At 39.6% G+C, this 14,118-nt stretch overlaps 1 protein-coding gene across 6 annotated transcripts in view; it reads right to left on the bottom strand.

Moving 5' to 3' along the window:
- HMCN1 (hemicentin 1) overlaps positions 1-14,118 on the bottom strand; it is a 551,288-nt gene that overhangs the window by 36,625 nt on the left and 500,545 nt on the right. For all 6 annotated transcript variants that reach the window (XM_049868532.1, XM_049868536.1, XM_049868533.1 and 3 more), the window contains 7 exons: positions 11,929-12,198; positions 10,063-10,233; positions 9,755-9,925; positions 3,854-4,024; positions 3,289-3,459; positions 2,440-2,610; positions 2,100-2,270 (listed from right to left, as the gene is read on the bottom strand). In XM_049868532.1, coding sequence (XP_049724489.1) covers positions 2,100-2,270; positions 2,440-2,610; positions 3,289-3,459; positions 3,854-4,024; positions 9,755-9,925; positions 10,063-10,233; positions 11,929-12,198 — 1,296 coding nt within the window. The remainder of the gene's footprint in view (positions 1-2,099; positions 2,271-2,439; positions 2,611-3,288; positions 3,460-3,853; positions 4,025-9,754; positions 9,926-10,062; positions 10,234-11,928; positions 12,199-14,118) is intronic.

The raw sequence follows: 14,118 nt of genomic DNA, 5'->3' as shown, positions 1-14,118 counted from the left end.
TGAGAAAAAAATTGAGAATGATATTATACTTTCAACGGTGCTATGAAATTCATACCAATACAGTTATTTTAAAAAACAATTGCACATTTTAAAAAAAGTACCTCTACGGTAATTTTATGTCTTCTCATTGTTCAACAGACTAGGGGGTTAGTTAGTGACTGCTGCCTAAATGAACAGCATGCTTTGACAAGACAGGTAACATGTTAGAAAGAAGGTAGCAGTGAAATTAATAAATACTCATTATTTGATGTCTTTAATTGAATACATTTTACAACAATCACTAGTTGCTTCAAATACTGTTATCATGTGTTAAACAGTGGGGAAAATACAACTGCATTCAACCTCAGGAAAATCACTAACTATGGCACCACACCATTTTTATTTGCATGGCTTTGATTATACTGAGAGAAAACCTTTTTTCATGTTGATTCATTTTCTGGAATACTTTCATTTGTTAAGTATTGTGTCAACAAAACAAAACAAAAACATGAAGGCTGCCTTTATAGAACTTATATCCTAATAGGAGAGACAGACATTAATCAGAATTCCACAAATAAACGGAAAGTTGAAATATGATAACATACGAAGTATCTAGTACTCAGGACAGTGAAAATAGAGTGGTGACCTGAGGAAGATTTAGACCTTAATAAAAGCCAGGGAGGGCAGGGGAAGAACTTCCCAGGTAAAAGAAACATTTTTTTTTTTTTTTTGGCACAGGGGAAGGGGGTGTTTTGCCACATCTGAGAAACCAAAAGGAGCAGAAATCTTAGAGGGTGACGGGGACCATATTCAAGATGATGTAGGAAAGTATGTAGTAGGGCCAATTGGGACCTGGTAGGCCATTTTGGTCCTTACCCTTAGTCCTAAGCAGGGACTAAGATGGGCAGAAGAACTACTACTGAGTTATTCTCTGAGTTGTTATTGACAAAGTTGGTTTTCCATTTTGACCTTGGTTACTCTACTCTCACAGAGGAGCTTCTCTTGAGTCCTAGTGCTCAACAAAAGTCTCCTAGATATGGCTACCTGACTGAAAAAAAAAAAAAAACCTGACTAGGATCCTTAAAAATTTCTGCCAGACTTCTGTAATCCAAATTGTCTTGCCTGTTTTGGACTTCCTGCTACCACAGGAGCCCTAATAACATCAGCTGCTGAGCTAGAAAATGCCTCGACTGAAACCAGAGATGTTACCATGCTTATTTATTCGAGCCTCAAAAATCTTTGGTAATTCGTTGATATGTTGAACAAATTATCAAGCAGTTGGCTAGTAGACACTTGCCCTTTTAGGTTGTCTAGGTCCTATATATAGAGACCTGGTGGTACAGTGGTTAAGTGTTCACTGCTAACCAAAAGGTCTGCAGTTCAAATTCACCACCTGCTTCTTGGAAACCCTATGGGGTAGTTCTACTCTGTCCTACAGGGTCGATGAGTTGGAATCAACTTGACAGCACCTAACAATAACAACGGATCCTATGTACCTTTCCATGTAATTCCCTTCTCTCATTCTGCTAAGGTCTCTGTCACTTTTCAGGGACATTTTGTTTCTAAAACTTTGGAAATTCTGATGGTTCCAAAAGTTCTAGAATTCTGAATTCGTTCCTTCTGATTTTTGTATCACTTAGAAGTATTGCATGACTTGGGTTATGGTACTCAACTCCTCCTATTCTTCCTCCTTGACTGAACAGGGTCCTGTTGTACGTTCCACACTAATGGTCTCCATATGCCCATCCGTGAATGAATAGCTTCCAACTGTGCACTTCTCTTAGATCTTCAGTCCCTGCCCCACCCTCATCTTGAGTTCTGAGTCTCAGTCTTGGTTTTCCTAACTCTCCCTTGCTCTTTTACCCTTGAGCTCAGGACTACAATTTATAGCTATGCATAATGTACCCTTTTAGAGAGAAGCCTGACAGGTGGCAAGCAGAGGCTAAAACCCTTGACGTAGAACTGCGCCAAACTAGAGGGAAAAAAAGTACTTTTTTTTTTTCTAATTCTTCCTCCTAGAGTTGGCATCATTTTGTAATTTATGGGCTCATAATGGTATCTTTTCCTAATTTGCACAAAGTCTCTACATGGTTCTGCCAAAGTCTGATTTAACTGCTTACCAGGACATGCTTGCATATTGCATCTAGATGCCTGAGTAGCATCTCCTGCGCAGGGGCGGCCACTCTTAGATGGCACCGGATTGTCGCACAGCCGTTTCCGAGTCTTTTCACCTCCTCCACAAGAAGTAGAGCACCGGCTCCAGGCATGCCAGTTTCCCCAACTTCCATCCACTGAGAACAAGAATGCAATGGTCAACATCAACATGTCGGTTTTGAAATCAACACTTAGGGTGACTTTGCCTATACAGCTTCTGTGTTAAGATCTGAAAGGATGGGCTGCTACAGTGATCACCAAATGAAACGCCTTACTTGTGCTACTACCAGAAGGCAGGACTCTCACCAGGACACATGGCAGTGTTGCATCTCTGGATCTGGGAATCTGGCCCCCCACAAGCTCTTCCTCCATTGGAGGGGCGAGGGTTGTCACAGGTGCGGTACCGCCGCATTTGCCCTCCGTTACACGGCCGGCTGCATGTTCCCCAGCCACTCCAAGGACTCCAGTTACCATGAGCTACAAACATAGAATCATTTGACATGAAAATGAAGCCCTATAAATGAGAAGTGTTAAACAATGACATCCATTCAAAAGATATGGAAAATCTCTCTTCAGAAGCTTAAACATACAAATCTATGAAGAGGCAACTTCCAAAGGTAGCTGGTTTAGCTGACTAGACAGTGGGCATATATGTCAGTGATTGTCTTTTTCCATTTAGCATACATTTATTGAGTCTTAAAATATTCCAGGAGCTGGAAGGCATGAATGAAACAGTCTCTGCCCTCGCTGAGCCATGGCTGTAACACTCAGGATACAGTCAAACTCAGGTTTCCAGATATTGTGTTGCTACTAAGGTCTAAAAATATAGCTTGGTGATTGAATTAAGGCCAAGAGCTGCCTGCTTGCCTTCCAAAAAGGAATCATCACCATCAATAAGTTAGCAGGTGAGGGTGCCATGGTCCTTGCACTCTGCAGCATGTCTTATATAAAACAAATGAAGTAGGACACAGCCTCTGCCTGTATAAATCAAAGACATCTGTGATATTACACAGCCACAACAGCAACCATGTGACATTTGTTATCCTAAACCAAAGGCAAAAGAATCAAATAACAGAATATTATAATTTTAAGGACCTGAGGCCTTAATGAAACTTTAAGGAAGTGTAACGGTGACTCACTATTTCCAACACTCACTTGGACAAGGGTCACTATTACAAAAATCGCTCTGGACATCACTGCCTTCACATTTGCGTCCTCCATACTGGGGGGCAGGGTCAGAGCAGTCCCTTGTTCTCTGTCTGGCACCCCCTCCACAGGATACAGAGCAGGCATTCCAACTGGTCCACGCTGCCCACTTGCCATCAACTGGATTTGAGGAAAAACATATGTGTGTTACTACCTGAAAGCGGTGAGATGAAACTCTGGACACTGTTAGACTGAGTGATGTTCTCGTGGGGCACAGTCATAATGCAATAGATTCTTATCGATATACTATTTTGGTAAGTTGTTGTTGGGTGCTGTTGATTCCAACTCATAGTGACCCAAGTGACAGAGTATAACTGCTTCATAGGGTTTCCTTGGCTATAATCTTTACAGAAGCAGACTGCCAGGTCTCTCTCCTGCAGAACCTCTGGGTGGGTTCAAATCACCAACCTTTGGGTTAGCAGCTGAGCACTTAACTACTGTGTCACAAGGGCTCCTTATCTTGATAAGAAATAGATGTAAAGTTATTAAAGGTATGACACTGCATTTCCCTTACCTGGACAGTGTCTTTTGTTGCAAACTTGCATCTGTGTTTCTGCTCCCTTGCAGTAGGGTCCATCGAACGACGGTGGCGGGTGATTGCACAGTCTTGTTCTCGTCTGGGTACCTTTCCCACAACTCTCACTGCATGCACTCCAAGGCTGCCAAAAGCTCCATGCTCCATGAACTGCAAACATCCCAAGAGACAGAGGTTTAGGTCACAGAAACGTGTTTGTTTAAAAAACAAACACAATTATACAAACAAATTAACTCAGTAACAAGTTAATTCATTCAGAATCCAAAGGAATTGAAATTGGACTAATGGAAACGTAACAAATGATGTTCTTTCTTTCTCCTTTTGGTTAGGTTTTCATGGGGATTTGTGTCTATAGACATGCAGAAGGCTGCCTAATGCCAAAATAAGAGCTTAAAATTATCCAAAAGGGTTATTTTATTAAAATTAAATATAATCCAACTTGCATATATAGACACAATTTGAGTGTTTAAAATCCCAGCTGAGTACTTGTGCTCTGGAGAAAGTGGAAGGACCTAGGGACAAGGTTGCATAACACTTCTAGAGGCGGTTATGGACAATATCAATATTTTCATAACAATAATTTAGACCCCAGACTATGAGACTGCATCTTTAAGCCTGATTCAGCTTCATTTTTCAATATGCACTTGGATCTTTCGTCAACACGATTACTTGCACAGTTGTAACTCTTTGAAAAATTTCTCCATTATAAATGTTCACGAATTAACACACTTCTGAATAACACACTTACTTGCTTCCTAAACAACAGAAAAAACTGACCAGCAGTTTCCAACGAGTGATGTTAAGGTCTTTTTGGTAACTAACATATTATGACATCTGACCGCAAGACTGAAACAGCCTTATGTTTTCTACCAGGTGTATGGACTGAGAATCAGCACTATGGTTTCTCTTATGTATAAGTCACCAGCAGGTCATATTTTTGTTTTTAGGAATATTCTGGATAAGGGGTGTCTTAGTTATCTAGTGTCGCTATAACAGAAATACCACAAGTGGATGGCTTTAACAAAGAAATTTATTCTCTCACAGCCTAGGAGGCTAAAGTTCAAATCCAGGGTGTGAGCTCCAGAGGAAACTTTCTCTCTTTTGGCTCTGGAGGAAGGTCCTTGTCATCAGTCTTCTCCTTGTCTAGGAGCTTCTCAGCACAGGGACTCTGGGCCCAAAGGGCGCACTCCCCTCCTGGTTCTTCATTCTTGGTGGCATGAGGTCCCTCTTTCTCTCTGCTTGCTTCTCTCTTTTATATCTCAAAGGAGATTGACTCAAGATACAACCTAATCTTGTAGACTGAATCCTGCCCCATTAACATAACTGACTCTAATCCTGTCTCATTAACATGATGGAGATAGGATTTACAACACATAGGAAAATCATATCAGATGACAAAATGGTGGACAATCACACAACACTGGAAATCATGGCCTAGCCAAGTTGACACACATTTTTGGAGGACACAATTCAATCCGTAACATGGAGTTCACAAAATGTTTTTTTAGTCACATGGTTTAACCAAGATATGGACCAAAATAGGTGCTTCAGGACCCATGCTAAAATATGCTCTTAGTACAACCTGTAAGATCAAAACAATAAGCTGAAAAGCAAGTAATGAAGTTATTACTTGCATGCTTTGTTTAGAAAATATTTTAAAATACATATTACATCTTCTTTTAATGAACTTATTTCTAATTGAGTTCACTAGCTATCCTTGTACTTTATAGACACAGACAAACACAAACACACAAATTCCATTTTAGCTGGCATGAAGTTACACTAAAATGTATTTGACTAAACTGAAAAGGAAAGATGAGAGCCTTTAAATATATGGTAGACACTACTCAAAACTACTTCTGCATTAATTCAGATTGCTGACGCTCATAATTGTCATATATCCAGTTGCCACTGAGTCATCTCTGACTCACGGTGACTCCATATGTGTCAGAGTAGAACTGTGGTCCACAGGGCTTTCAATGGCTGTGTGTGTGTGTGTAATAAATATGTATCAGAACATCTGCCACTTCAAATTCTTAACATGTACAATTTGATGACATTAATTGTAGTTATCAAGTTGTGCAACCTTAACCATTATCCATTTCCAACTTTTCCCATCACTCTTAACAGCCTTTTTGGAAGTAGATCACCAGCCCTTTCTTCTGAGGCACCTCTGGGTAGACTTAAACTTTCAACCTTTCAGCTTGTTAACTGCACCACTGAAGGCCAAAAAAAGAAAAAAAAATCCATTGCTGTCAAGTTGATTCTGACTCATGGTGACTCTATGCGTTACAGAGTAGAACTGCTTCATAGAGTTTTCTTGACTGCAATCTTTAAGGAAGCAGATTGCCATGCTTTTCTTCTGTGGCACCTCTGGGTTCCAACTACCAACCTCTAGGCTAGTAGTTGAACACCAACTGTTTGTACCACCCAGAGACTATACACACACACACACACACACACACACACACTCAATATCCTAGCTCTGTCTGCTGCGGGAGTCTAGGCCCCCAATCTTATTTTTTAAGTTCTATTCTTTTTTTTTTTATTCTTGGATCCTTGGAGGAATGACTGATTCCAGGCCTGAGCCAGGGAAAGTACAAGATGTACCTGAAATACCTATTTGCATTAGCAAGTAAAGAAGTGCTCAAAGAATCATGGGGACATGTCAAGAAGGCACTGGAGCTGATGCGAAGGGGCCTCCACTAACCAAATCTGGAAGAACTTGAGTATCACAATAAGTAATGACTCAAAAAACAGCAGTAAATTATAAACCACTGAATAAAGTCAGACTGTCCTTACTGATATAAATTCAAATATAAAGAAATAAGAAAGAGACAAGTTCTTCCTTAAAATAGGCCAATGATAAATATGGAAGAAATTATGACATTAGTACATAACTCTTTCTCAGAGATCATAGTACTGATTCAAGCCAGAATAATCAACAGATGCTAAAACTAGTAGGTGAAAGTTTGATGAGAAACAAGATGTTTATATAGTCTCAAAATATCCCTACAAAATACTTATTAATTACAAAGGTAAAAACAGCAACTAAATAATGGAAGATACCACCTTAAATAAGTGGTCAAACTTAATATTACCAGTGTGGGAAAAACTGAGATCATGTACCTTCTGACGCGAGGCACTGAGAAGGACACAAAACCATTTCTGTGGTTTTCCTGCCAAAATGCAAATCCTGGGTCTAATCATGAGGAAATATTAAACAAACCCAAACTGAAGGTTTTTCTACAAAATAATTGGTCTGTACACTTCAAAAATGTCAAGGTCATGAAACATAAAGATAGAGAAATTGTTTCAGAAGATACTAAAGAAATATGACAAATAAACGCAATGTGTAATCATGGATGGGATCTTAAATTTGGCAAAAAATTAAATAAAATAAATAAAGGATATCATAGGGACAAACAACACAATTCAATGTAGATTAGATAATAGTATTACAGTATTAGACAACGTTGCTGTTGTTGGTTGTTGTTAGTTGCCGTCAAGTTGATTCTGACTCATGGCTACCCATGTGTGCAGAAAAGAACAGTGCCATAGAGTTTCCAAGGCTGTGACCCTTTGGAAGCAGATCACCAGGCCTGTCTTCCAAGGAGCCTCTGGGTGGGTTCGAACCACCAACGTTTTGGCTTGTAGTCCAGTGCTTAACTATTTGCTCCACCCATGGACTCCTACTAGACAACAGGATTAAATAGTATCATATCAATGAAAAATTTTTCAATTTTGATAATTGTACTGTGTTTATGTAAGAGAATGTTCATTTTTAGGAAATACACATTATTGGTGAATCTGGGTAAAAGATAAATAGGCTTTCTTTGTATTATTCTTGCAATTTTTCTTTAAGTTTGGCATTATATAAAAAATTAATTAGTACTAAAAGAAAATCTCTTCTGCTCCTAAGATTCTGACATTCCCCTGGATGAGAAAGACTCCCTTCAGCTATCTGCCCATTTTATAATGGCATGCTGACAAATGTTTAACAATCAGCTCTCTGAGGGGGAAAAAAACCGTCTGATCTGCAGCATCTGCTAATTTCCACGGTGTAAATATTCCCAGCATGGTTGATATCTAGCTACCAATATGACATCACTAAATTCTCAGTTTGGAAGAGATATCACAGTTGGCTTTCATTCGTTGGCTCCACGATACCAGTGACATTATGCCAAAAAAAAAAAAATGGCTAAATTCAATCAATTTTGAGGCTTGGGGGAATAACCAAAGAAAACCAAATAAAGAGTAAGCTCAACAACAGTAAGCAAATAAACAGTCAACCAATAGCTGCTGAACCCGAAGAAAAACAAACTGATTTATTTTAGGACATTTATAAATATCATTTAGTTTTTCATTACATAGGTATCATAGCTGATAATTTGTACAAAAATTGCTGTAATTAGGTATTTCTGGCTCTTTTTACTCTCAAATATTATGTTACTATAATTAGTTTTCTAATTCTTCATGATTTAAAAAAATTGTCTTTTGGTTTCTTTTCTTTTTCATGACAGTATTTGCAAGTTTTTATTTTTTTATTTTGATATAATGGGACTTCCGAACCATAAAATCAAGATACCCGGGATCTAAATGAGCAGGTTTGAGAATCAAATCAACCTACATTTAAGTCCTTGACTTACTCTTTACTAGCTAGGCAAACTCAGTGAATTATTTAACATTATGTTTTCTGAATCTTAGTTTCCTCCTTTGTACAGTAGGATGTAATAGCCAATGTAGCAGACAACTGTCCCTTTTTTGTCTGTCCGCATCCATTTTTTTTGACAATCCCAGCTACGGCGTCTCTCCCGGTTGTGCTCCATCACTTCAACTCATTGAGTTTGTTCAACATGCTTATCAATATCCGAAAAATATTCTGTTTTATCATTCTAGCCCTAGCACTTAGAAACGTGCCTCAGAGACAAAATAGGTGCTCAACAAATATTTGTTGCATGAATGAATGAACAAACAGTCCCTCTATTATTCCATGATTCCTTTTGGGCTGCCATTCAGTGAACGGTTATTATTGCTATTGGCTGCTGTTGAGTCGATTCCAACTAATGGCAACCCCACGTGTGCAAACTACCTCATAGGATTTTCAAGGCTGTGACCTTTCAGAAGCAGACTGCCAGTCCTTTCTTCCAAGGTGCCTCTGGGTGGGTTTGAACCACTAACTTTTTGGCTAGTAATATTATTCCTTCACCTATGAAAGTCCTTAATCTCTTTTCATTTTTCTCCCTAAAAATGGCTGGATTAGATGTTACCTAAGGCAGTGGTGGTTTAGTGGTAGAACTCTAACCTTCTATCCAGGAGGCCTGAGTTTGAATTCTGGTCAGTGCACCTCATGCAAAGCTACAACTTGTCTGTCAGTGGAGCTTCCAGACTAAGCAGACCAGGAAGAAAGGCCTGGTGATAGACTTCCAAAAACCAGCCAGTGAAAACCCTATGGATCATAAAGGTCTGATCTGCAAGGGATCATGGGAATGGCACAGGACCAGGCAGTATTTCATACCATTGTTCGTTGGGCCACCGTGAGTTGGGGACTGACTTAATGGCAACTAACAACAACGAGGTCCTTTATTTAAAAATTTCAATGACGTAATACTTAGGTTTTCTCTACATGGTTAAAAAATACACCACAGTTTGGAGCCTGTATCATGTTCCACTAAATCACATATTTTACTTAACATTGACTAATGCCGTACCTCTACAAGTTTATCCATGAGACAGATCTAAGAACACAGAGAATGAATATATTCAAGAGTAGAGGCTGTAGTGTCTTTTCACAACAAAGAAGTAAAGATATTTAAAACTTCTTAAAGGACTTACAAATATAAAAGTTTTGATTATCCCATATTATTGGGAGATACTCACCTGGGCAAGGCCTAATGTTGCACATGATGATTTCCACAGCATTCCCTTCACATGGTCGTCCACCATGTTGAGCTGATGGATCATTGCAAGTTCTGGTCCTGGTTCGGTTGCCATGTCCACAGCTCCTTGTGCATTCTTCCCAAGAACTCCAGGCTGACCAACTCCCATCCACTATTCAAAGGTGAACAATTAATTACCCCATCAGATATCTTTTAACTGAAAGTACTAATACTGAGTCAATCTAAGGCTAGGGATGAGAAACATTTATCTGTTAAACACATGCCTGTTGGTTGAATAAAGAGATGTACCTGGACATGGTTTATTTTGACAGTTTTGCATTTCTGAATCTGAACCTTGGCAAGACTTCCCACCATTGGCTGGAAGGGGGTTGTTGCACAGACGGCTCCGCTTCTGGATACCTTTTCCACAGGTGACACTGCAGGATCTCCACGCAGACCATTGGGAAAATCCACCGTGAACTGCGGGTAAAAACACTGTACGTTGTCTCAGGTTTTGTAGATAAGAAATTGAAAATCACATTCCATTTAAAACATGCACTAAGTCTAGAGCTGAATTTGTAATTATCGAGACATTGCTATGGAAACAATTCCCTTTTAAGGTCTCAATCTAAGAGTGAGAGAAAAACCTCCCAACAATTGACTAGATTTTCTCTTCAATCCCACTCCTGACTCGCACGGACACGATTGCTGTAAGAGTTAGAGAACGAGAAGTTGATATACTGGTTAACTTTAGGACAGAAATCATTCTTTAAAGAGAAATGTATGCATTGATCTCTGAGGATAAATTTGACTTACTTTTTTTTTTTTATTAACTTTTATTGAGCTTCAAGTGAACGTTTACAAATCAAGTCAGACTGTCAGATATAAGTTTATATACATCTTACTCCGTACTCCCACTTGCTCTCCCCCTAATGAGTCAGCCCTTCCAGTCTCTCCTTTCATGACAATTTTGCCAGCTCCCAACTCTCTCTATCCTCCCATCTCCCCTCCAGACAGGAGATGCCAACACAGTCTCAAGTGTCCACCTGATACAAATAGCTCACTCTTCATCAGCATCTCTCTCCTACTCACTGTCCAGTCCCTTTCATGTCTGATGAGTTGTCTTCGGGAATGGTTCCTGTCCTGGGCCAACAGAAAGTTTGGGGACCATGACTGCTGGGATTCCTCTAGTCTCAGTCAGACCATTAAGTATGGTCTTTTTGTGGGAATTTGGGGTCTGCATCCCACTGATCTCCTGCTCCCTCAGGGGTTCTCTGTTGTGCTCCCTGTCAGGGCAGTCATCGGTTGTGGCCGGGCACCAACTAGTTCTTCTCGTCTCAGGATGATGTAGGTCTCTGGTTCCTGTGGCCCTTTCTGTCTCTTGGGCTCATAGTTATCGTGTGACCTTGGTGTTCTTCATTCTCCTTTGATCCAGGTGGGTTGAGACCAATTGATGCATCTTAGATGGTCGTTTGATAGCATTTAAGACCCCAGACGCCACATTTCAAAGTGGGATGCAGAATGTTTTCATAATAGAATTATTTTGCCAATTGACTTAGAAGTCCCCTTAAACCATGGTCCCCAAACCCCCGCCCTTGCTCCGCTGACCTTTGAAGCATTCAGTTTATCCCGGAAACTTCTTTGCTTTTGGTCCAGTCCAGTTGAGCCGACCTTCCATGTATTGAGTATTGTCCTTCCCTTCACCTAAAGCAGTTCTTATCCACTAACTAATCAGTAAAAAACCCTCTCCCACCCTCCCTCCCTCCCCACCTCGTAACCACAAAAGTATGTGTTCTTCTCAGTTTATACTATTTCTCAAGATCTTATAATAGTGGTCTTATACAATATTTGTCCTTTTGCCTCTGACTAATTTTGCTCAGCATAATGCCTTCCAGGTTCCTCCATGTTATGAAATGTTTCACAGATTTGAAATTTGACTTACTTTTGATTAAAAAATTGAATTTGAGATTTTGAATTATTAACTTGGCATTTACAGCTACAATCTGCTTTGCTTTAGTATCTTTAGTCTATAAACTGTAATGTGATTCTGTCCTGTCCCCATAATGTAGGATTATCTTAAGGATAAAGGAGATCTGGACTAAGATGCTTAATAAGTTTTATGGTTTGGGTTACCCCAGCTGCTCTTCAATATGAATATCTCTTTGATCCACTCACCCTGAACTATGACAGGCACCCTGACAAGGACAGAACCCATCATGTTTCGAGCAACACATTCATATTCAGAGGTATCTTCTTTCTGAGCAGCAGCAATATATAAGGAGTCATTGGACAACACATTAACTCGGTCATTCCAGGGGATGGGACGCCCTTGACGGGACCAAGAAATGGTTGGACGAGGCTCTCCAGTTGCCTGACAATTCAATATGACTTTGCCACCAGCATTGGTAACAGTTTCCACTGGCTCAAGAGTGATAATAGGGGGACCTATTGGAAAAAGCACACAGTGTTTTTTAGTTTTTGCGGAGTTGTATTAACATTTTATCATGTATAACCACTATAGCTTCCTGACTATTAGGTTGTAACTGCCATTGAAGGAATATTCACGGTTCTTTTTTACTTGATAAATGTCAAAAATTTAAGGTCCCCAAGCATATTAGCCTACCACATGGTCTCTGCAGTGAGGCTATCTGGATTCAAATCCTGCCTTTGTTCTTTATGACCTCTCTGAGCCTCTCGGTTCTTAAAAATGGTGCTTACTTCAGAAGGTTTCTGTTAGACTGAACTAAGAGGATGTAAGCACAGCTCTTAGACAGGGTAAGCACACAATACTATTGGTTATTCTTGTTGTTATTATTGTTATTGTCTGTGCCTTGGTGAACATTCATCTTTTTCCCTTTGATCATTATTGAGGTAAAGAATCATCATTTGTTCATTCTTTTTTTTTTTAATTGTGCTTTAAGTGAAAGTTTACAGCTCAAGTTAGTTTCTCATACAAAAATTTATGCACACATTGCTCTCCCTATAATGTGACAGCACGCTCCTCCTTTCCACCCCGGATGTCCCATGTCCATTCAACCAGCTCCTGTCCCTTTCTGCCTTCTCATCTTGCCTCTGGACAGATGCTGACCACTTAGTCTCATGTATCTACTTGAACTCAGAAGCACACTCTTCATGAGTATCATTTTATGTCTTATAGTCCAGTCTAATCTTTGTCTAAAGAGTTGGCTTTGGGGATGATTTTAGTTCTGGGTTAACAGAGAGTCTGTGGCCATGTCTTCTGAGGTTCCTCCACTCTCAGTCAGACCATTAAGTCTGATCTTTTTACTAGAATTTGAGTTCTGCACCCCACTTTTCTCCTGCTCCATCAGGGACTCTCTGTCGTGTTCTCTTTCAGGGCGGTCATTAGTGGTAGCTGGGCACTATCTAGTTCTTCTGGTCTCTCATTCGTTCATTCTTTTGCTCATTCATCATTCATTTGATCAATAAACATGTATTGAGAGACTACTCTTTGCCAGGCATTATACTAGACGCCGAGAGGACAGAGATAACATATATAATTTCTAGTTTCAAGGTGATCAAAGCCTGCTTAGATGAAAGATAAGTAATTATTGATCTGTGTTATAGTACAGTTTATTTACTTGGGTGGTAATATAAGAGCATAAAAAACAGTAACTTAATAGAGCAAACATGTCACTGAAAACAGGGAGGAAAACAAAGGCATATTTAACGATCATTTTAAAAGTAGGAATGACAGAACTTTGTCACTGGGTAAGTATAGAGTAAGGGGAGAAATTGATGACCACTGGGTTTTGATTTGGGTAACATAGTGTTGATTGGGAAAATTCAATAGAACATAAGAGAAAGAACAATTTTGGTGGGAAGAAGTGAGGCATAATGATGTGTGTTCATTTTGGGTTGCTGAGCTTGAGGTATCTGGGGACGTTCATGCAGAAATGTTTAGAAGGCATCTGGATATTCCTATCTGAACTCAGACTAAAGATATTGGCTAGAAATATAGATTTGTGAGTCTTTCATAGGTGGATAAGATTGCTTCAGATGAGAGTCCAAAATGAGAAGAAGAGGAGCAAAGATAGAAACCACAGAGACATCAATATTTAAGGCTTTAAAGACAAGCCTATAAATGATACTAAGATCTGACCAGTGATGTAGGAAGAAAATAGAAAAAAATGGTATACTGGCAACCAAAGAATGGGTTTCAAGAAAGACGGAGAGGTTAACAGAATCTGTAGTGGATGGTAGCTGCTCAAGTGGAGTCCTTGGAAAGAATGTCCAAAGAGTTGTATGGAACTGATGCCAGAATGTTTATCTTTATACTTGTCTACAGTGTCAAGAAAGATAGAGTATGAAAGACTTCATGGGAGAGAAGAGACTTCAACTGGATCT

This window comes from Elephas maximus, chromosome 24, assembly GCF_024166365.1.
Source record: "Elephas maximus indicus isolate mEleMax1 chromosome 24, mEleMax1 primary haplotype, whole genome shotgun sequence".
Classification (NCBI taxonomy): domain Eukaryota; kingdom Metazoa; phylum Chordata; class Mammalia; order Proboscidea; family Elephantidae; genus Elephas; species Elephas maximus.
This window is presented reverse-complemented; position numbering and strand designations above follow the sequence as displayed.